Genomic DNA, 22,046 nt, shown 5'->3' with positions numbered 1-22,046 from the left:
ATTTGAATAAATTATTATTTTTTGTTACTCCTGTAAGGTTAAAATTAATAGTCATAATAGCCCTGGTATAATGTATGCTAATTACATACAATATACATTTTTATTGAAAAAATATATATATTTAAATTGAGTTTGCAAGCTTTTACCACAGTAAAATGTAAGGACTTTCAAGCATTTTCAACGTAAGTTTTCTGAGATTAATCTCAAAATTGTTAGGTGGAAATATGAAGATTCTACTTCACTGAGATTCACTAAATCAAAACAAGGACTGCATCTTGACGTTTCATGTAAAATTTTATAAAAATATCACAGGTATGCCGTTGCGTTTTACATATTTAGGGACAAAACACAAATATAAGGTATTTACAGTGGTTATACTGAGTGGCACTACAGCAGAAACTTGGCACAGCAACAAAAGCTCTTATCCAACACCAAATATTCATTTTCCGATGCACACACTCATACTCTTTCATCAGGCTGTAAATAATTAAAAGCAACTATTAAGTAAAAACCTGGAGGTAAGAGAAATGCTTGGTATAGAATAATGAATAATTTTATTTTAATTTACACAAAGCTGAAAGAGAATTTTGTTAATACATCTCAAATACCCTGATTCTTAAGTTATATTGTAGAAAGAAGAGGGGGAAAAAAATCAAAATCACATATGTTTAAGGATATAATTCAAGTCATACCAAAAGAAAAAGAAAAACACCATCAGGATACTACACTAGTAAAAAAATCAGATTTAATCATCTAAAACCGTTAATATATCTAAAAGTCACAAAAGGAGGATTAGTTGGTGGTAAAAATGCAGTCTAGTAACAACATGTGCTTGTTGAATTCAGTAAATAAAGTCTTTGTTTGTTCCTAGGAGGAGAAAGAGACGTGCGCTGGTTTCTCTGGGTTCTTGTATTTTAAATTGGAAGCAGTTCCACACAATCGACTGGTTACAGCAGCCAGAGTCTCCGGCTGTCTCCTTTAGCCATGCTCCACCTGCCTACCAGGGTTCATAAAAAATTCAATTCTGTGGGTTTTGATTAGGCTCCCTGACAGAACCGCAAACAAGCAGCCACGATGCAGCCTGGCTGGGAAAAAAAAGAATAAAAAAAATCACAGAGACAGGAAACTGCATTATTGATTCTGGACATTTAATTGGATTTGTTGAGGACAAGAAGACTAGGGAATGTCACCAGCGCAGCGCATTGAAACGTCTCTCATTTGTCACATTACAACCAAAAGCTTAAATGTATTTTATTGAGATTTTAATTATGAAGTGGAAGGATAAGGTAATAAAACATTAGGTTGCACTTTATTACTAAACTGTGCAGTTTGACTAACATCTTTCAAACCGTAATTAAAATTTAAGCATTTTCTAGGATATTAAATGACTGGATGAAGCGTTGAATCAAATCATACAAATATGCTAGAATGTCCTAGTTAAAGTCCAAATTTAAAACTGCTCTCTGATTTAGATCAAGTTATTTTGCAAATAAGAATGAACAAAAACTTAATTTGACGACGCAAACCAAAAAGACTTGCAGCTGAAATTACATCCCAAATTTTTCTTCCACTTCACAATTTTGCAGTTCTTTCTTTTGGTTTAAGACATAAAATCCCACTAAAAACGACTAAATGTGAAAAGTTTTACGAGGTTTTGCATGACCAGGAACCGGCTGACATGGTGGGCTGTCGCCACTGGGGGACATCTGCCTGACGCGCGCCGTCACGTGTCCGCCATGTTGATAGTTATTGATTGTGAGTCACAGTGAGACAGTGGTAAACGCTGCCACAATAGGAGGCCATGATGACTGAGCCTCAGATAAAAAAAACAATATGAAACAGACAAAAGGGAGTGGAAAAAAAGGCGCTGCGGTCTGTCTTTTTCTTTTCAGATATCGAAACCAGTCCCCAAAAGGATAGAATAGCATCCCCCGACCAGCATACAGCGCAACCTGAAAACTGCAAGTCTGATGCAGGATGACGTCACAGTACAGAAAAGTGGAAAACCTGCTTCTCATTATTGCTTCTCTCTCTTCTTCTCGGTCTCTAGTTGTTAGAGAATGAGGCGGTACAGTATCCAGCACCCGAACGTGGCCCAGTGGCTCGTCCAGCTCAGCTCCGACCACTTCTGGATGGTGTGGTGGGTGATCTCGTCCTGCGGGAGGCGACGACGTAAATCACGCGTCAAAGGCTACGTTCACACTGCAGCCTGACGTGTCCGAATCTCGATTTTTTTTTTTTGTCGTGCATGCGCAGTAGAGGGCGCAATAACGTCACAGAGAGCGTGCACAGTGTTTTGCCAACCGTCATAGAAAAAAAGAAGTGCTCAGTGTTTGCGGAAGTAAACATGGATGCTAACGGTGGAGCTTAGCTTACGATTTTAAAGTTGTCCGACCGGAACCAGCATATTAACAACTTAGTCCTCATTATCGTCCGCCATGGTTGTTGTTTTTCTTCCCGCTTGTGAGTATCAGGGCGCAGAATAGTGACGTTTGTCGAGTAACAATGACGTTCCGTTCTGTTGAACGCGGCCTGACTGTTAAAATTCAGGTCACATTTGAAAAGATCGGATATTTATTGGATATCCAAGCAGCCCAGGTCACATTCAAAAAGGACTGTCATGAAAAAATCGGAATTGGGTCGCTTAAGGTTGCAGTGTGAACGCAGCTGAAAGCTACGCAGCATCCCACTATAAATACTTAACAAATGTTGTGTTCTCTTGTCACAGAGCTATAAAAATAGAGCCACCGAAGATCTTTAAAAAGATGCGAGCACCGACTCGAATCTGTCACAGTCCTCCTCCAAAAGGAGAAGCAGCGTGAAAGATTTTCTCTGATGTTGGTGTGTGATTTCCGCAAAAATCAAATCAAAGTTAGGCTAATGCCTTTTCACACACAGGGTCCTCTACAAATCGGAATTGGGTCAGGCATTTGTAACCGGATCCTTTCTGCAATTGGCTGGTTTTATTTAAAATTAGGCTGTGACGAAGGTTTTATGTGGAATGGATAGTTTGTTTTATTCTGACCAGAACAAAAAGAAAACTACAACATGGGCGGCCGCTCCAAGTCCACAAAACTAAAGTTGATTCCTGATACTTTACAATTGTTAGTTCACTTAGATATTCACTTCAAGGAATGGATTTATATATTACAATGGTGATAACAAAAACCAACCTAATAAATATAAACTGGGTGTATTTCGATTAAAAAAAATAACACCCATCTCTCTCCCGCAGGTCAAGATAAAAGAGGTGCAAACAATTTAACAATACCACAGAAGAAGAAATAATGCGAATGGGCTCCCGATCTTAAAGTCAAAGTACGTTTTACTTTTACTTGAGTAATTTAATTATGAAGTATCGCTACTTACTTAAGCAACATTTCTGGATTTTCTACCCCTGAATCAAAAACAAACATTTTTTAACCAAAATTCACCAGACCCAGACACACACTTTGTATAAATTATTGTCAGTTTTGTTCTTAAAATACCAAAAATTTCAACTCAACTTTATATTTTGATCCATCTGATGATGTGATTTCTAAATATTAAATGATTAATTTGATCAATTGCTCATTCTTTAACTTTTTATCAAATACTTTTTTACTCTCACTTGAGCCATTTCCTGGATGTCTTCTTTTTACTTTTACTTAAGTAAAAATATGTTGAAGTAGTGCTACTCTTACTTGAGTACAATTTCTGGGTGCTCTGCCCACTTCTGACAGTTTTAGAGGAAAACACAAAAAAAGTCTGACATTATTTTGACTCGTATTAAAAGCACAAAGACGATGTCACTTGCACTGCTTCATCACAGATTCACATCAGCTGCAGTGCAGCAGTGTCTGTTAAGCTGTTTATTAAACTAAATTTCTTTTACTTCAGATGCTGCTTTACTGCAGCAAATTGTGCATTCCCTCAGTGGAGCAGCAGTCTCTCATCTCACCTCATCCTCCTCCATGTAGTCCACGCTGGAGTTGAACACGGAGCCCAGATATGTCAAGTGAAGTATTGCCAAAGCAGAAAATGCTATGTTAATCATATACACCCACAGCTTCTGCAAACAGAGAAAGCATTATGGTAGGCGACTCTGGATCTCATGCAGCCTTGACTGGATGTGTTATTTTAAAGTATGTGACCCATAATAACATAACTCGGTCTGTATAAGCTAAGCAACGTAATTACAGAAAGAAATGCAGCACATATATGGCAGCTTCTTGAAATATTTATTTCCAAACTAAACATTTCAGTAAATTACTGAAATATTCAAGAATAGCAACAGATTACTGTATTTTCACTCCAGCACTCCATGTAGGCATTACAATATGATATTCATGCTTCTTTAGTCACACATCAAGTGTAAGATCTCATGTTTCCTAATGTGATAGTCTGGTATTGTTAAGTGTTGCTCGACAATCAATGCAGCAACAACAAACATGAGAGATTTCATTGTTATATTTCTGAATACGGGGCTGCACAGTGGCGCAGTTGGTAGAGCTGTTGCCTTGCAGCAAGAAGGTTCTGGGTTCAATTCCCGGCCTGGGGTCTTTCTGCATGGAGTTTGCATGTTCTCCCTGTGCATGCGTGGGTTTTCTCCGGGTACTCCGGTTTCCTCCCACAATCCAAAAACGTGACTGTCAGGTTAATTGGTCTGTCTAAATTGCCCCTAGGTGTGAGTGTATGTGTGCTGTGTGTCCTGTGTGTCTCTGTGTTGCCCTGCGAAAGACTGGCGACCTGTCCAGGGTGTACCCCGCCTCTCGCCCGGAACGTTAGCTGGAGATAGGCACCAGCAACCCTCCCGACCCCACTGGGGGACAAGGGTGAAAGAAAATGGATGGATGGATTTCTGAATACAGTGCAGAGAAAAGCAGATCTAAGAAACGCCAACAAATTAATTTGATGTTCGGTTAAAACAAAAACCTGACGTTTGAAACTTGTAATCTTCTTTGGTTCAGCGTAGTTACGGTTTAGACAGGCATTGAAAAAGTAGCTAAAACAGACAATTTAACAAGCAAAATTTAAAGCTTCAGAAAATTAAATGCACTTTATGAGGATCTACACAAAGGTTTTTACAAAAGATGTTAATGTTTTCTTTCCTATTTTTCAAACTCAGAGGTTTTACCCAACTTATGGTGCCTGTTATGAAGATGTTACACATGCGTATTTGAGGGGTTTTTTTGGTTGACTTTGGGGAACCGAGATGTGAGTTTGTTCTCTAGTCACATTTTTAATTACATTTTTTCCTTTATTTGAAAAGCAATTAAAAATATGAACACATAACGCCTCATTGCAAACGCATTACCTTTTTGTTTTGGTGACTGCAGTTTGGCTGACATTTCCTCGAAAGCACGCACGCGTTAAATATGGCGGCAAGCCTCTTCCGAAAAACTGAAACAAAACAGAGTCGACGCCTTAGAAAACAAACGAATGAAAGACTCTCTTCAGACGTGGAGGAAAATGACAAGCAGTAGGTTGAACTGAAACAGTTAAATACTTCCTCTAAATGGAAACGTTTTCATGTGGAGAAGACGAACCATTAGTTCGGCTCTTACCGTGCTCCACGTACGTAATGAACCCCAGAGATATCAGAACTGCACCCAGATGGAAACTTAGACCCTGAAATGGACAAAAACTTCAACAATCTTGTTGATACAAAAAGACATTTAAAAGAAGGTGAAGTTATATAAACTCACATGTAAGAGCGCGCTGGCGATGTACGTCACCATGATGGCAGTGAACGTCCCGAATTTGACGGCACTCTTGAAAACATCTGAGAGAAAAATACGACACACCAGACCCAAATATCCAGAGTTTAAGTTCATGAGGTCCAATATTAAATACAAACTTCTAAAAAAACATTATGGAGGCCTGAATATGAAGCCTAAAAATAAAAACACATACTGTATAAGAAAGAAAAGGGAGACAAAAGGACAAAAGAAGGAAAGGATTAAAGTAAGGATGGATGAACAAACAAAAGATAGCAAGGCAAAAAGGAAGAAAGGAAGGATGAAATAAAGAAAAAATAAAGACAAAAAGGAAAATACAAAAGAACTAAACGACAAGAGAACAAACAAGAGGAAGGACAAAAGATTAAAGAAAAACAACAGAAAGGAAAAAGAAAGAAAGGACAAAGAAGGAAATGGGGAAAAAAGGGAAAAAAAGTAGGGGAGAGAGAACAAAAAATGGAAGAAAGAAGGAAAGAGCAAACAAATGAAAGAAACAGAAGATAAAAGAAAAAAGGGTAATAGAAATGAAAGGAAAAAAGAACAAGCTAAAGAAGAGATGAAAGAAAGAACAAATGATCAAATAGGTGAAAAAAAATGAACAAAATAAATATAGATATAGATAAAATTCCCATATTCTTTTACATTTTCATAATTATTGAGACCTTTAAAATGCTGAACGTTTCATGATTGCGTAGGTGACCTTATGTTAACATGAATCAGATTCCTGCTGACAGCCACTCACATGTGTGCAGAAAGCGGGACATGGGCACGTTCCACGACGACGCCACCTCCACCATGGAGCGGGGAAACTCCACCTGGAGCGGCTTGGACACGCTCAGATCCCTGCAAAGAAAATGGAAACCCGCTGGAGTTTGATAGGAATTAAATAAAAGAGATGGATGCTTTTTTCTTGTTTTAAATGGAACCTATTATGCAAAATTCACATTTTGCACATTTTCTACACATTTGGTTCTCTACTGCTTTTAAAAACAACCCCAACTGCTCGACATATTTTGGCAATAAGTTGATGTGTATTGGTATCTGGAAAATTAGTCGCTTCAAAAACCTCCTTACCTCCTTACTGCCCAAAGATTGTGACTTGGCTGGGGTCACCTAGCAACCCCAGCCAAGCTCAGCCCTGTTACCTAGCAACTCAAGTGGAGTTCCAGCACATTTGATCAGGTGGTTTTACCACTGTATTTGCTGTACAATGGCTGCTGGAAAAGACAAATATTTTATTGTTGACTTACTATCCATAAACCACTTGCTGCATTCTTGATGGTTGTCCAGGAGGCTCTACTAATGCTTTTTAAAGATGCACTGTTGAATATTTGCACATCTGTTTTCAGCCACTTTCAGAGTTATATGGATTTAAAGTGACAAGACACCCTAAAACAGCTCAAAATAGACAGAACTGAGCAGACTAACATCTTATTACCCAAGAATGATTTTGAGGAACAAATGTAATGAACATGTACTGTAAACCCCACATACCTGTTCAAGCACAAATAATAGGTCAAATTTAAAGGAGGTGAATGATTTCTCACCATTTGAGGTTCTCTTTCTCCTCCGTAAAGCCCGCCCCAGCAAGAGTCGCAGTAGTTTCGCTCAGGTAGCCGACAAAGTAATTGCTGAAGTGGAAAGACATTGTGTTCTCATATGCCAGCAGCCACCTAACGCAAACCAGGAACATATAGATGGTTGTTATGACCCCATTACAGCTAAAGTTCAACTTTACTGACTATGCAACAGGAATAAACAACATACCTTGCCAGTGAGCCTCTGGGAGAGCATGAGGAAACAGAAAACAATATTACATTGTCTTTTCTTGTGATGATTCATGGTGATGAAATGGAAAATGGGAGACCCTGGTGCACAAAGATGGAGGATGGCAGCAACAGGTTAACAGAACAACCATGCAACTAAATCATCTACGATGATGAGACTGACCAGGAGAGCTTTGGACCTTTACTCACCTGATCTTCCTCCTCTTTTTGCTGTAAACACAACAGTCGACACCAGCATTAACTCATAGAAAACTTAGGCTGCATCTCATTCAGACAAAATTCTGTGTGTCACTCGCCTTCGTAGGAGCTTGTCTCCATAGACGGGGATGAAGTAGGGGAAGAGGTAGGGAGCCACACAGTTGGAAACAACAAGGCAGATCTGGCTCTTCACCCAGCTAAGAGACACTTTTACAATCCATCTTAAACTCTGGGAAGAAGAAACAAGTTACAGCTGAGGTTAACTTGGTATGTTTTATCTAGAGGTGTGCCGATCAATCGGCCACCGATCATAATCGGCCGATTTCCGTGAAAAAGTGTATGATCTGTGATCGCCGATCACGGTCTCTTGTTGCCGATCACACAAACCAATCACCTGCATCTCATTTCTCAGCCTGCCTGTGCAGCTGGTCTCCTCTTTCCTTCACACTGCACAAACGTGCAGCAACAAATCCTAAGCGATGTGGAACTATAACGCACTGAGTGATTGGGTCAGTTAACCCGCAACATTTTTTGAGTCTTCGAGCTGCGATGTAAGACGCTGGATCTGCTCTCGCTGTTGAACCGCTGGTCCGTGCTACAGGTAGTTCACAGATTTCACAGACGGAGCGCCACTTCTGCTCCACCTGGTAGTGACTCTCACACCGAACCTCTGTTTAAAGCTGCAGCATCTAACTTAAAAAAATAAATTTTACATACGTATTAAAACTTTCGCTATCCTAACATGAGACGGATAATCTCTGAAAAAATAATCGATCTCCTCCCTGTTCTGCATAATTACTCCGCTCAGTCAGAAACAGACACTCAGAACTAGCAGTAATCAGCTAGCCGCCATGCTATCAGGAAGTTTTCATTCAGTAACTCAGGATTGTTTATTGTAATGGAACCTGTATTTGCCTTTAAATGTTAAGTTTTATACTTGATTTTTTTTGGCAATGTTGAGAGGTTTTATTTAGCCTCTTCAGAGCCTTCATATGTTATCAGTCTGTTAAAGATAGTATTACCGATAGGAGTACAATTTGCAGAATGGCTGTTTTGTTTAGTTTTCTTCTTGGAAAAAGTTATTAAAAACAAGTTTTTGTCTAAATTAAGGTAAATTCATGGTTCTTTTTTCCACATAATGTAACCGGTAGTGCTTATGATAAAAATAATAATAATAATAATTACGTGATCGGTATCGGTGATCGGCCCTCATGTATCGGTATCAGTAGGAAAAAACCTGATCGGCACATCTCTAGTTTTATCATGTCAAAAAACAAACAAAAAAAATCACAAATTCAGCCTTTTCTATTGGGATTTTATCCAACAGACCAGCAAAAAATGTCTTTTAATTTTGAAATTTGACAGAGTATTTTTCTATAAGATATTTCTAACAAAACATCTTAATATATACAACCTTAAATAAAAATATTAGTTTCTTAACACACTTATTGTTGTCTTTGTTCATCGTAATAAGAAGGGTTTCTATTTGGTAAATGTGACTGATAAAACCACAAACAAGTCAACGCAGGGACATTTTGAGTTATTTAGATTCTAAAAGTCTGGACTCTAATCTTAGTTTTCTTTCAGCCTGACGTAAATACTTCTTTTATTTTATGTGTTGCAAATGCAGTTAGTTAGCGTGGGGCGCAGTACAGCCACAGGCCAGGAAAACATTTACAAAACATTTACTTTTACGACTATTTTACAACGCTATACTTTTTACTTTTGCTTGAGTAATTTTATTATGAAGTATTTCTACTCTTACTTTATGGATTTTTTCCCCACTGAATGAAAAACCAACATGTTTCAAGCAAATATTCACCAGACACATACCTGCAGTTTTTGTTAAAGTTTCATACGTTTTTTATTGAAAGCAGCAGATTTGGAAAAAAGTATTTTGTTTGATTTAGTTATTTTTATAAATTATTGTCATTTTCATCCGTAAAATACCAAAATTTCCACTTAACTTTGTATTTTGATCCGTATGATGATGTAGTTCTTAAACATAAAATGATTGATAAGTTGATCAGCTACTCAGTACGTCAGTAGACTTTTTACCAAATACTTTTTTACTCTTCGTTGAGTATTTTCTTGGATGGTTACTTTTAACTTATACTTGAGTAAAAATACATTGAAGTAGTGCTACTCTTATTTGAGTACAATTTATTGAGTACTCTACCCACCTTTGTGTATTATAAAAACAAAAGTTCAGAAACTCGCACCAAGAAACTGAAAAATATTCCACCAGACATGAATTGCTCCAATCTCATAAGTATAATCCTGGCATTGTTTCCTTGGTATCTTCTGCTTTTCTTTTCAATCTTAAGCTACTTACCCATTAATATTTTTAAGCACAATCTTTTGGTAAGCCAACTGTATGTGTCGCACTTTGAGTTCACGTCACAGTGACCACCAACACAGTTTATGGATGACTGATGTAGTGGTATAAGTGTAAAAAAATCTCAAAATATTTTCCAACACTTAAGGTTTTCTGCCTCAAACTTACCAACTTACGTCCTTCTAGAGCTTCTTTGTAGCTGTTGAAGCTGATCCAGGGCCCAAAGATGACGGTGCCCACAAAGTAAATGTAGCCCATGAACTCAAGGGGCGAGGGAACATTGGTCACAACACCTCTGTCCAGATCAAAAGCCAACGAGATAGCTTTCATGGCAACCACCATCTGTGAACCTACACAGATCACAAATTAAAACTGTAACATTGTCGCTCGTTAGCAAGATAAACAGACTCAGCATTACCTCTCATTTTGTGCCAGTTGGTGGTATCCATCATGTGCAGCTCCCTGATCAAGACATAAAAATACTAAGATTTTAATGTTTGTCCACACTGTGAAAACACAAAATCTTACCAAATACTAAGTATTTTTGGTCTCATTTCTAGTGCAAATATCTTGGTTCATTTGAAATAAGACAAAAGTAACTTATAAGTGACCACTTTATTTGAAAAACAAACATTTTTACCCAAGAAGCAGGTAGATGAGAACCGTTATAGACAGAAAGGTTCCTCGGATGGTCGAATGGCGGCACAGGAAGAGAAAGAGGTAGCAAAGGAGGCTGAGAAGGACGACCCAGATCATGTGGAGCTCAAAGAACAGGTACAGCATGTAGAAACCTCCCGCCACCGTGCACAGGTGCTTCACGAAGGAAGGGAGACCTGACAAAGAAAGTTTTTAAACCGATTTACGAGATAGCCACTTAAAAAGGTGAACACCAAAATGACTGACATTCACATTGCAGCCTGAAGTGACCCAATTTCGATTTTCTTTGTCAAATCGGATTTTTCTTTTTTTTTTTTGGTGAACTGCAAACGACCTGACAGTGTCCCACATGCGCAGTAGATAAGCAATAACGTCACATACAGAGCATGCTCAGTGTTTTGCCGAACGACATAAAAAAAGAAGTGCTCAGTGAAAGGAATATTTGGAAATTAAGGAAACATAATGGATATTTACAGATTAAGGACTGTATTATTTATTTATCTTCAGAATACAACATTAAAAAACTGAATTTAATAGATGTAAAGTAGTTTTGCTTGCACACTCGTGTACAGTAGGTGGCAGTATGTAACTTAAAGTTGCTTGCGATCCACCTTAATAGAAAAGAAGAAGTTCTCAGTGTTTGCAGAAGTAAATATGGATGCTAACGGTCGAGCATATCTTGCAATTTTGAAGTTGTTGTTCGACCGGAACCAGCATATTAACACTTAATCCTCAGTATAGTCCACCATGGTTGTTGTTTTTCTTCCCGTTTGCGCGTATCAGGACCCAGAACAATGACGTCAATGGACCTTACCAAGCTCCACGCAGAAACTCCCCTCGAAAGTCTCACGTGACTGCATGTCTCACAAACAAAGCCTCGCGGTGGTTAGTTTCTATGTGTAATTTCATTTCGACTGACTCTCTGCAGAGTATTTCGGAGTCGATTAGTGCAGCATTTCTGCTGGATTTTCAAAAAATATCAGCCACGACAATGGACAGGTGAACCAACAAGTTCATGTCATCTTTTTTGGACGACATCAAGGTGTTTGAGCCACGCGATGCCTCCAAGATTGTTCGCGTTACAGCTAAATGCTACCGGTCGATGAGGAACACAGCAGATCCTCAGACCCTCAGCATAAATATAGCTGTGGACAAGATCACTGATGCCTATTGTTCTTGCAAGGCTGGGTAAGTCGGGCATTCATGGTTTTGAGGGTGATTTCTGTTGGCAAATGTTCGTATGTGCCTAGGCCTGATACACGGTACTCGGAGGCTAACACGATTAGCGTGGCTAACACGATTACAGTTTAGTAAAAAGCCTTTTCAGGTAAAATAAAATCTTTAATGTATGTCAGATATGGTACACATTGCATATTGATTTGTTCAGCTAACGCAAGACTGTAACAGACAGGCTTCAAGGTGTAGAAGTTGTATCGGTACTGCCATTATGCTGTACTTAGCTAAAAGGTTTTCATAATGGATGTGTTTATTATTGACTCTTTTTTTCATTCACTAAACACAAAGAAACCAAAGCAACAATACTTACACCAGCAGACATTCCTTTGTTCTTATTGATCCTACAACAGTTGAGCTGCAAATGCGGTCGTGCACAAGCTTTGATCCAAGCAAGGCATTCCGTTTCAGATTTTGGAAATCTGTGAATTTTAGTTCCACAAATACGATCAGGATACCTTACATCGCATGTGCAGATACCCCGCTGACAGTGGAGAACCATTCTTTTTCGAGTCCTGACGCAAAAACTTTCTGCCGGTCTGCTAGTCCACAATGTACATTAGCATGTATTTACTACTGTAGCTTGTGTTTGTGAGACGGTCACGCACGTGGTAGCTGCGCTGTGACATAACATGGTCATTAGCCAATGAAACACTGCCCCTGTGGTAAGGTCCATGATGTTCAGGTAGGCTGAGAGCGACCTGACCGTTAAGATTCAGGTCACATTTGAAAAGATCGGATATTGGCTGCCATCCGCCAATAAAACACAAAAGAAGAAGAAGGAAAGATCGGATACGTATCGGATATTCAAGTGGCCTGGGTCGCATTTGAAAAAGACTGTCATGAAAAGATTAGGTACAGGTCACATTAAGGCATATAAATTAAAAAAAATTGGATTTAGGTCACTTCGGGCTGCAGTGTGAACGAAGCCAAAGTGCTCACCTAACATCCAGAGCAGGCGACACAGCAGGCAGATGACCAGCAGCTGCCATACTTGCTCCAGTCCCTGCTGAGCTGTAGGCAGCAGGCAGCCATGAGTGAGCTCCTGGAAAAACTTCTGCCGGCTGAACACTCCCATCTCTGGACTGGGGAAGCAGAAGGAAGCCAAACAACCTTGGTTTATGGAGCAGCTAGTATGGGTTATGCTGTAAAAGCTAAACTGTTTATTTGTTGCGTTTCCTCACTTCCTAACACTATATAGTCATCATTCAGTACTCTCTCTTAAAAGTGACATGGTCACCTCTGTATGTGCGCCATGCACACAGCAACCTGTTTCCGCAAAAGTAAAACAAATGAAAACATATCCACAAGTTTCAAACAAATTGCATCGGAACCAAAAGAAGGAATAAAGCTTTTAGTTTTTCAGATTCAATTTGCAGAAGTGCAATTGTTTTACTTAAGTCATTCGCATCTACTATGTTGGCCAGATCTTTCTTGTAAAAGATATGCTGATGGGACAAACCTGGCTAAATATTATTTTTATCATTGTTAGATTTGTCTAAGGTAATTAGGTAGAAAGTGTGCAAATACAATTTAAAAAACACAAATCTTACCAAGTATTTTTGGTCGAGCTTCTATTGTACACATGTTGGTAAACTTGAAATAAGAGAAATCTAATTTACAAGTAACTTTTCAGCAAGAAATAGAACTTTATCCTTTTAAGTCAATCATTCCTTAATGTAAATGAGAAAGGACTATTTGGAGCAAGATGTTTTTTCTGTTTTGTAAGTTAAAGTGGAAAAATGTCCATTGGCAGATTATTTCACTTATAGCTACTTTTCATCAATATTTAGAGTTATTGACTTAAACCAAGCCCCTACATTGTGCTGAAAAGTTACTTGTAAGTTAGTTTTGTCTTAATTTAAGTGTTCTAAAATAATTATTTCACTAAACTAAATCAAAAATACTTAGTAAACTGTAAAATACAGAAAATGCCAACAATTAATAATTATTCCATCATAATTATGGCGCCCCCTCTAGCATGGCGCCACTGTGTCACACATTGTATTCCAGTTCCTCATCTTCTAAATTGTTTGATTTGTCTAAATATTAATGTATTCAAGTACTTTGTTCTATTATGACTGTTTTCCAATCTGTGCAAACAAATTTGCGCTACACTCCTTTGTTTGAAAAGTGCTCTACAGTTTGATTAACCGATCGATTGCGAACTGTTTGCATCCGAGTGAAACTGTATCTGCTTATTGTGTTCAGTGTCAACACATCCCACTCAAACCAAAGCAAACGTGCGATAATCCATGCAGCAGCTGCAGAAAAATCTGGAAAAGATGAAATTTCAGGTACAACTGTTTTGCTCGTTCTCATCTGATTATCAAAGTATGAAAAACACGTGAAAACTGCTAACCGATGAGGTGGAATCGGGTCTTGAGATCAGTGTGTTAACCGGATTTGAATGGTTATTAGATGCTGTTCTGCAAGGCTTGCTCTCCGCAATGCAGTCCAGCAAAGGGATGAGTTGACTCACAGCTGCATTAATAAACAGCACGGCTGATTCAACGTGCTGTGTGCGGCGTGCCATGCAGAAAATACGTCTTAAACGCGCTGAAGCTGCTACAGCCAGCAGGATTTCCAGCCTATCGTACCTGAGACTCGCTCCCCAGCCCCCAGCCCCAAGCTTACTGGACGGCCCGGGAATGCCAGCTTGGTTTCCGGGGTAAGACTCACCCTGTCCGGGCAGAAGCAGGAGGTTCCTCCTTGTGTCTTTATCCGGATGTTTTCTCTGCTGTCCGTCAAGCCTACGTGCAGCAGCTGCCGGACCCTCAGTTCAGATGGTGCATATCTGGAAGGCTCCCATTGTCACAGCATCAGCACCACTGGTTTATCATGTATGAAGGCACGCGAGAACATGAGCCAACCAATCGGAGCTCTGAGAGCGTCGAACTGAAGGGTAAAGCATCCAATCATAGGTGTCGGTCATTGTGACCGGCGCATCCGAACCAATGGGACGTGTACAGCTTGCAGATGGACTCAGGTGCACCTCTGGCTGATGGACACAGAAAGGCCCTCTGGGTTTTTGAGGTAGTTAATGAATGATTTTGTTTCTTTAAATGTATTAGGGCCATTGTAGACAGAAAAACAACTAAGGAGTAAATTTCTCCTCAGAGATTAATCTCAAAATTTCAGAGTTTTAAGAGCTGGAAAAAAAACTCAGAAATGTTGAGATTACCCTCAAAATTTCCAAGTTGGTTGAGAAAAATAAATTTCTCAACCAACTCCAAAAGTTGAAAACTACATGATTTTAGCTTCATTTCTGAAAAAATTTAATCAGAAATGAAAAACAAAAGTCTTACAGGTCATTTACAAAAATTGGTTTCACAGCTTAAAAAGATCTAGGGATGCCTATGGAAAACAGTAATGCCAAGAAAATGACCTAAGGTAAAAGAAACAGATACACAACGCAAAACTAGCAAGAGACAATAAATGTGACGCAAGTCTATTTATTCAGTAAACAAAGCAGGTGCAAAACTAGTTCATGTCTTACAATCTGACAGGCATTTTCTGGAAAGAAAAACAGGAATCAGTGTTGCCACTTTTCTTTAGTTTGCACACAGCACTACACAAAAATCTAATACTTTTATATCCGAAATACTGGAGTATTTAAACATACATACATTATGTCCAGAAGCAGCTTTCATCTGTAGTACAAAATAAGTTTTACTTGCTTTTATAGTTGGCTGAGGTAGATAGAGAAGAAACTGAAATGAAAAGAAAAATAATGCGGAATGTGAAACACTGCTAATGTCAGTTGTGTGCAAAAAAATTGATTGAATATGACAAAAAAATTTAAAAATAAGCTGCAGCTTGAATGCCTACTGGCGTAGCTTAATTACATGTAAAGGTGTCATTTAAAATCCAACAGTAGTGATGTAACATCACATAGAATCAAGAATAGCTCAAAATTTTACTTGATTAATCCAACACCCAAAAACATGACAAATATATACCATAAAGCAGCAGTCCCCGAATAATTAGTAGTGAAAATTGATCGTAGTTTTACACTTTAGTTACAGTAGACAAATCAATCAGGGTTACCTGGGAGTGATTAGGTTTTCTCTCCTATTTTTCCAACACAGGTATATCTAAAATATGACTTGTAGATTTCCACTGCATTATTTCACACACACAAAATACTGTTCTAAAACGCAAACAGAAGGAAAAAATACCTGATAATTCTGTTGCGTTTGTCTTGATGACATCACGAGAGGCACAGAAATCTGCCTGATCAACTGGAATTAATAATTATTAATCAGGATGAGTGACAAGCTTTTGACTTGCACTTAAATTGAAAATGGCTTAAGTTTATGATTTAGGAGAAACATCCCATGATTCCAGATTATGAAAAATAAGATTAAAAAAGCTTTTCATGAAAACTTAGTATCAACATTTCCTCCATTTCTGACCAATCAGAGACACACTGCCACATCAACAGTCAGATTTGACTGAAAATATCTGAATTTTTAGAATGTTACTCTGATTGGTTACCTTATGTGATGTCATCAAAGGCCTGTGAGTGTGGGAGCCATGTTTGAGAAGAGAAGATATTGTCTTACGTAGAGATTTACAATAAGATCTGGATTAAGCCATTGCACACTGTTCTATAGGCGACACATTTTATCTGAAGCGAGTTTGACTGAAGTCAGGTTAGCAGCTTTAAGTCAGATTACCATCTCCAGGTCATAAGCGATTTTCTCCAGTTTGACCTGCTTTACTGGCTCCTTAACTGGGCAAATTTGAACCGGCTCCTCTGGTTCCTCCTTGAATTTCACCACGACTTTTTTAGGCTTACTTAAAATGTATTCGTAGTTTCTCTGAACATCGAGCAAGGCTGAGGTGAGGTGCTGAGTGGAAAAGATCTTCAGGGAAGGTGGGAGTTGGGGTTGCTGAGGAAGATTTGGTCGTATCAAAGCGGGAGAGGTGTCCGACAGGAGTGGTTTAATCTGAAACACGGTCCCTGGGTTGCTTGGGAACCTGGTGATCGGAGAGGGTGGAGAGGGAACAGCAGCAGGTTTCACCGACACCAGGAGAGGTTTGCCGACGTCCGTCAGGCTGGAAGTCTTCAGCAACGGCGAGTTACTGAGAGAAGGACTGTCTGGAGATGTACCAGTCTGAACATTCAAAGCGTTGTCGGCCTTTTCTGTTACTCTGCTTGCTTTCTCCTGCTCTGCGTCCAGAGGTTCGTCCTCGCTGCTGGAGGAACTCTCCTCAGACTCGGGTAGAGGCTCGGCCCGCGTCTGGAACAAAACGTGGTTGTGGCGGCGGCAGAAGAGCGCGCCACACCTGAGGCACTTCCTCACGTCTCGAACGTGAAGCAGTTTGTGGCGCTTCAGGTAGTGGCTTGTAGTGAAGGTTCGATCGCACAGGTTGCAAGGAAAGGACGGCTGGTCCCTGTTGGAGCTCGACTCCGTTAATCCTCCCTGACTCGCGTCTTCATGGTGCTCTTTGGACGACACCGCGGTAGAGGTGCTCAGGTCAACGTGATAAGCACCTTGTGGTAAAACTAAAGGCTTTATGAGCACAACAGGATTCATTTTATCTGGTTTTAAAACACTTCCTGGTGGTTTCTGTGGTGATGGACTTGGGCTGGATTTGTTTTCTGTCTCCATCGTTTCAGGTTCAGCTTCACATTCAGTCACTTCTTGGTCTTTATCATGAATCTTCTCATCTTCTGTTTCTTCCTCCTATTTGGCAAAAAAACAGAATAGATTATTAGCGTACTAAAAAAGACAAACTGTATAAAAAAATAAAAAAAGCAAAGTTACAAGTCTACAAGTGTATGAAAGCACACAAAGAGGTGGTGACTGCTACCTTTGACACTGGCCAAGTTTGCATTTCTGGTAAAAGTTCATCTGAAGTTTCCATCAAAGCAGACGACTGGTGGTCCATTGGACACTCAGATGCAGGTTGGGATGGTGATTTTTCTGTCTCGTTGTCGTCTCTTAGGGCAGTTATGTCTTCATTTTCTGACAAAGTAGTCATGCCTTTAGCATCTTCGTTGTCTCTTAGATTAGTCGTGTCTTCAGTCTCTTTATCGTCTCTCAGGGCAGTTATATCTTCATTTTCTGTCAAAGTAGCTGTGTCTTTAGCATCTTTGTTGTCTCTCAGATTAATCGTGTCTTCAGTCTCTTCATCTTCTCCCCTTGTTATGGTTTTGGTCTCCACATTCAATTTCTGTCTTTGACTTCTTCGACAGGCAGAAGAAGTCCTTTGAGAAAGAATAATCAACCAAATATTATCTAATAATGTGGCATAGTAGGCTATGAATTGCTAATTTATTCTAAGTTTTTAACACACCAGTAACAGTGACAGCAAAGACAGATTAAAGAGTCTCTTTGGTGAAACAGTTTGTGTCACAATGGCTAATATCCACTGATGCCCGTGTTGGTGCCGATATATCGCGCATCTCTACTAAAATGTAAAAAAAACAACAACAACAAAAGAGTATACTTCTTTTAAATGTTAGTGGTTGGAAGGATATCTGTCTTTTTTCCTATTAAAATTTTAATAGTAAACCTATGAATATTGCGCTCAACTGTGCACCAGTCAGGCATAACATTATGACCACTGATAGGTGAAATTAAACATCTTTATCTATTCATATTATCAGCTGTTAGCAGGTGACATTAACTAATCAAGTGCACATGGTAAATGAGTTTAGACCAGACTGTGTTAGTGTCCCCAAAAACACAATTCCTCTGGGTTGTTTGAGTATCTATCGATAGTTGTCGAAGGAACAAATTGCGCTGAACTGAAACAGGCTCATCTGCAGCGAAGGGGAACTGATGCCCACCGACAGATCGGCGAGTTCTGGCAGAAACTGTCAGACTGCACAAGGCAACACAGTCTGCTGCACACAGAGCTCCTAAGTGTCTGTGCTAGTCATAATTATACGCATCATCTGCATGAAACATGATTAGACTTGCAGTTATAAACCATTTATTTGCTCTTCTGTCAGTATAAATCTTAAATCAATACCACACACATTGATGTGTAACCTTTAGAAAGGCAAGAATGCTGAGAAAAACCCACATTGTTTTAACACGTATACACGACATGTAACCCTGTTTGGTAGATCATTTAATGAGAAGTACTCAACTTTTTTCAAATGAAGTACGCTCAAATAAACACAAGGATGGCACTTAAGCACACTTGTTACTTAGATTTCCTTCAATTTATTATGAAATTCTGCTTCAAATCGTTTAATAAACCTGATGATTTGCAGCTTTCACTGAACGAGATGATTAGTGAGGCGAATAAACCCCATGCAAAGATTCAAATTGACAGGCTTAGCTTGAAAAGATCAATGAAAACAAATTTCTTAAGAAAATAATGAATGACAAAAAGAACTGATTGCAGTTCAATAATTGTTAACCAATATAATCCAAGTGTTATGAACTTGCTTTTTTCACGTTAACTTAATATTAATTGTGTAAGAACAGATGAAAAAGAGAGGAAAGAAAAACGAAATACATCACCACTTATGTAGTTATCGCAACATTTCCCAATAATTTCACCATTGCAGGATTTTGTAATATATTGTAAATAAAATTTTGCCCTGCAGTTTGCAACTCTTTTTAACACCAAGTTAATTTGGCTTCATCTGAGCTCTTAACTGTTTTAGACAATTATTGGTGGTACAGTAATATGAATGTTTGTTGTAGGAATGGATGGTGTAAAAACATTTAGATAAGTCAAATGGGGGTACAAACATTGTGTTTTCAAATATAATTCCTAATCTATGCTCAATTTTATTGTGATAATGACTTTCAATGTATCCAAAATGGAAAACGCCATCACATTGAACAGCAAAACATGGCAATAATGGACATACTGTAGTGTTTAAGCACTTTATACTGATCTTTAGTATTAGTATTTTGTCTAATTTTAGGTCCCAACCAAAATGTAGCAATGCATTTAGTATTTAGAATGGATACTTTAATCTATTTAAAAATAATAGTCAATATATGTTACCATTTTGCCCTTTTTGTTGGACCCTGGCGTAGATTACTGCATGCAAACAACGTGGGGATAAAATTAGGCCTGTCTGCATCTATGGAAGCCTCTCCTGTGAACAAAAAGAGGTTCAAGAAGAGAATACTGAGCAAACTCATTTTATGAAATATTTTTTGCTCACTGCTAAGCGGCTCTTTACGCTACCTGAGATGAAATGAACGCCACAAATGCGAGCGTCTGCACGGATTTCACTGCCCCCGTTGGCTTGTTGGATCGCCTCTATCCACAAACGCCTCCTCTGGACCTGAAACTGCCGGTTCCCGCTGGGTACTCTGTAGAACCTTATGGTGGAACCGGGGTAATAGCGGTTATGACAACCGGTCACGCAACAATTCGGCATTATTGCGCTGAAGGTAAGCCGTAGCCAGCGTTAGCATGGAGGTGTGTTGGGGAAGTTAACGGCAAAAGCCAAACACACAACTTCCGTTGCTAAGAAGCGCGCGCATCCTTCAGATGACGTCACACAGAGCGGTTGAATACAGATCCCGGGGTTCAATGCTGCGTTTGGTTACCTCGGAAGTTGGAACTCGGAGCTGAGTTTAATGTCCGACCGTTGGTGACAGGCTGCGTTTTAAGTTAAGAAGTCTGGATTTCAACATCGCTAAACATAATTTTAAGCTTTAACTTCCATAAGCAAACCCCACTTTTAATTTGTTAGTTTAATGTTTCAACCGCTATATCATTGATATCTGACGCACTTTTAAATGTGCCTTGCAAAACAAACATGTTTCCACCACATTTTATTAATATTAATGTTAGTAGCCGTATACATCGTAACTTGAGGTAGTCGGAGTTCTCCCTCTTTCCCAGTGTATATTTCGATTTAAGAGGGCTACCAGTTAATTTTTCAGACTGACAAATCGGAATTTCCCAGTTCCGGTCACAACTAGAACGCAGCATTACGACCAAACCGATCGACTGTTCATTGATCTTTTATACCATGTTTAATATACTTTTGTCCACCACTTGCAATAGGAAGATTTTTACAATTTAAAGTGCATTGAATGTTCCCTTCTAAGAGTTGCATGTACTCTTAGAAGAGTACATGAGAGCCAAGTCGAAATGAATGGCAGCACTTTATTTCGTTTTTTTAGACTCATTAATGAAATGTTGAAGTTGGACGAGGAAAAACTAAATTTTAGATCACTGAAACGTTCAGTATGAGTAAACAAAATGGAAGATCATGTCTTACTATTGTACAATAAATATCTTGTTTTATTGTCCCAGCTACGTTTAATCGGTCATTGGAGGAGAATTTTTGTTTGCTGTACTAATTTGTACAATATTAAATCATATTAATATTGTTAAAACACAGCTCAACGAGGCCCCCTGCTGGCTGTGGTTACAGATTTAACCAAAACAGTTGAAATTTCTTCACAAAATTTATGCTCCAGCTATTTTTCTCTTTCTTTTTATTGAAGAACTGGATTATTTTCTTGTTATGTGGCTTGCAAGAACAGATACTTTTCGTTTTTGCTTAGTATAAAATTCTTATGTAAAATCTTTAAAAAAATCTACTTTCTCTTTAATTTTATATGAAATTTGAAAGTGAATTTGCTTTCAGTTAATGTATTACATTGGGCTAAATACTACAAATAAAATATATACTGTATATAAATATATATACATCCTGTATATATATTTTTTCATTAGTTTGAGTTCAAGAAAATTTGCAAATTGGGTTATTTGGGTTATTATCTATTAATGAGGCATACCTGCAAAACTATTTTTTACGTTTTTGATCTACAAATTGCACATTCCCAAAAAAACCTGACTGCTTTGTTTAATTTACTCTAGTCTCATGCACAAAATGTTGATTCATGTCAGACTAAATGTCTCACTCTTCCCTCACACATTCAGCCTGACTTTACAGCTAAGAATTACCATTCAAAATCATTGTGCCTTTGCATTTTCTTTAAATGTATAATGTTTAAAAGCTGTACATTGAGATTTTCTTATTTTTGAAACATGTTGAAAAGCTTTTTTGACAAAATAGCAGTAAGTTAAAGAGGTTAACATGTTGAGCAAGCCTCCAGGTCCCGCTCCAGGTTTCCTCAGATTGAAGAACCAGCCTGGTTTGAAGCG

General features: G+C 38.7%; 2 protein-coding genes across 3 annotated transcripts; both read right to left on the bottom strand.

The window, feature by feature from the left end:
* Window positions 1–275: 275 nt before the first annotated feature.
* Window positions 276–14,855, bottom strand: LOC103467706 (porcupine O-acyltransferase). Of its 2 annotated transcripts, XM_008414341.2 has the most exons (15): window positions 14,616–14,855; window positions 12,876–13,018; window positions 10,684–10,876; window positions 10,462–10,505; window positions 10,212–10,393; window positions 7,804–7,934; window positions 7,697–7,717; window positions 7,488–7,502; window positions 7,268–7,393; window positions 6,463–6,563; window positions 5,688–5,764; window positions 5,547–5,610; window positions 5,297–5,382; window positions 3,941–4,051; window positions 276–2,155 (listed from the first exon to the last, which is right to left on the bottom strand). In XM_008414341.2, the coding sequence occupies exons 2-15, from the start codon at window positions 13,009–13,011 to the stop codon at window positions 2,054–2,056; spliced, it is 1,389 nt and encodes a 462-aa protein (XP_008412563.1). In that variant the 5' UTR covers window positions 13,012–13,018; window positions 14,616–14,855; the 3' UTR covers window positions 276–2,053. The 2 variants fall into 2 exon arrangements, with proteins under 2 accessions (XP_008412563.1, XP_008412565.1); XM_008414343.2 differs by lacking the exon at window positions 12,876–13,018 and having other exon boundaries at window positions 14,616–14,854.
* Window positions 14,856–15,363: 508 nt separating this feature from the next.
* Window positions 15,364–20,417, bottom strand: LOC103467708 (uncharacterized). The gene is made up of 4 exons (XM_008414344.2): window positions 20,106–20,417; window positions 19,920–20,013; window positions 17,757–18,153; window positions 15,364–17,629 (listed from the first exon to the last, which is right to left on the bottom strand). Exons 1-4 carry the CDS (start codon window positions 20,299–20,301, stop codon window positions 16,607–16,609), a joined length of 1,710 nt encoding a protein of 569 aa, XP_008412566.1. The 5' UTR covers window positions 20,302–20,417; the 3' UTR covers window positions 15,364–16,606.
* Window positions 20,418–22,046: the final 1,629 nt, after the last annotated feature.

This window comes from Poecilia reticulata, linkage group LG7 (assembly GCF_000633615.1).
Source record: "Poecilia reticulata strain Guanapo linkage group LG7, Guppy_female_1.0+MT, whole genome shotgun sequence".
NCBI lineage: Eukaryota > Metazoa > Chordata > Actinopteri > Cyprinodontiformes > Poeciliidae > Poecilia > Poecilia reticulata.
The sequence above is the reverse complement of the archived record's forward strand: the minus strand, read 5'-3'. Positions and strand labels throughout refer to the sequence as shown.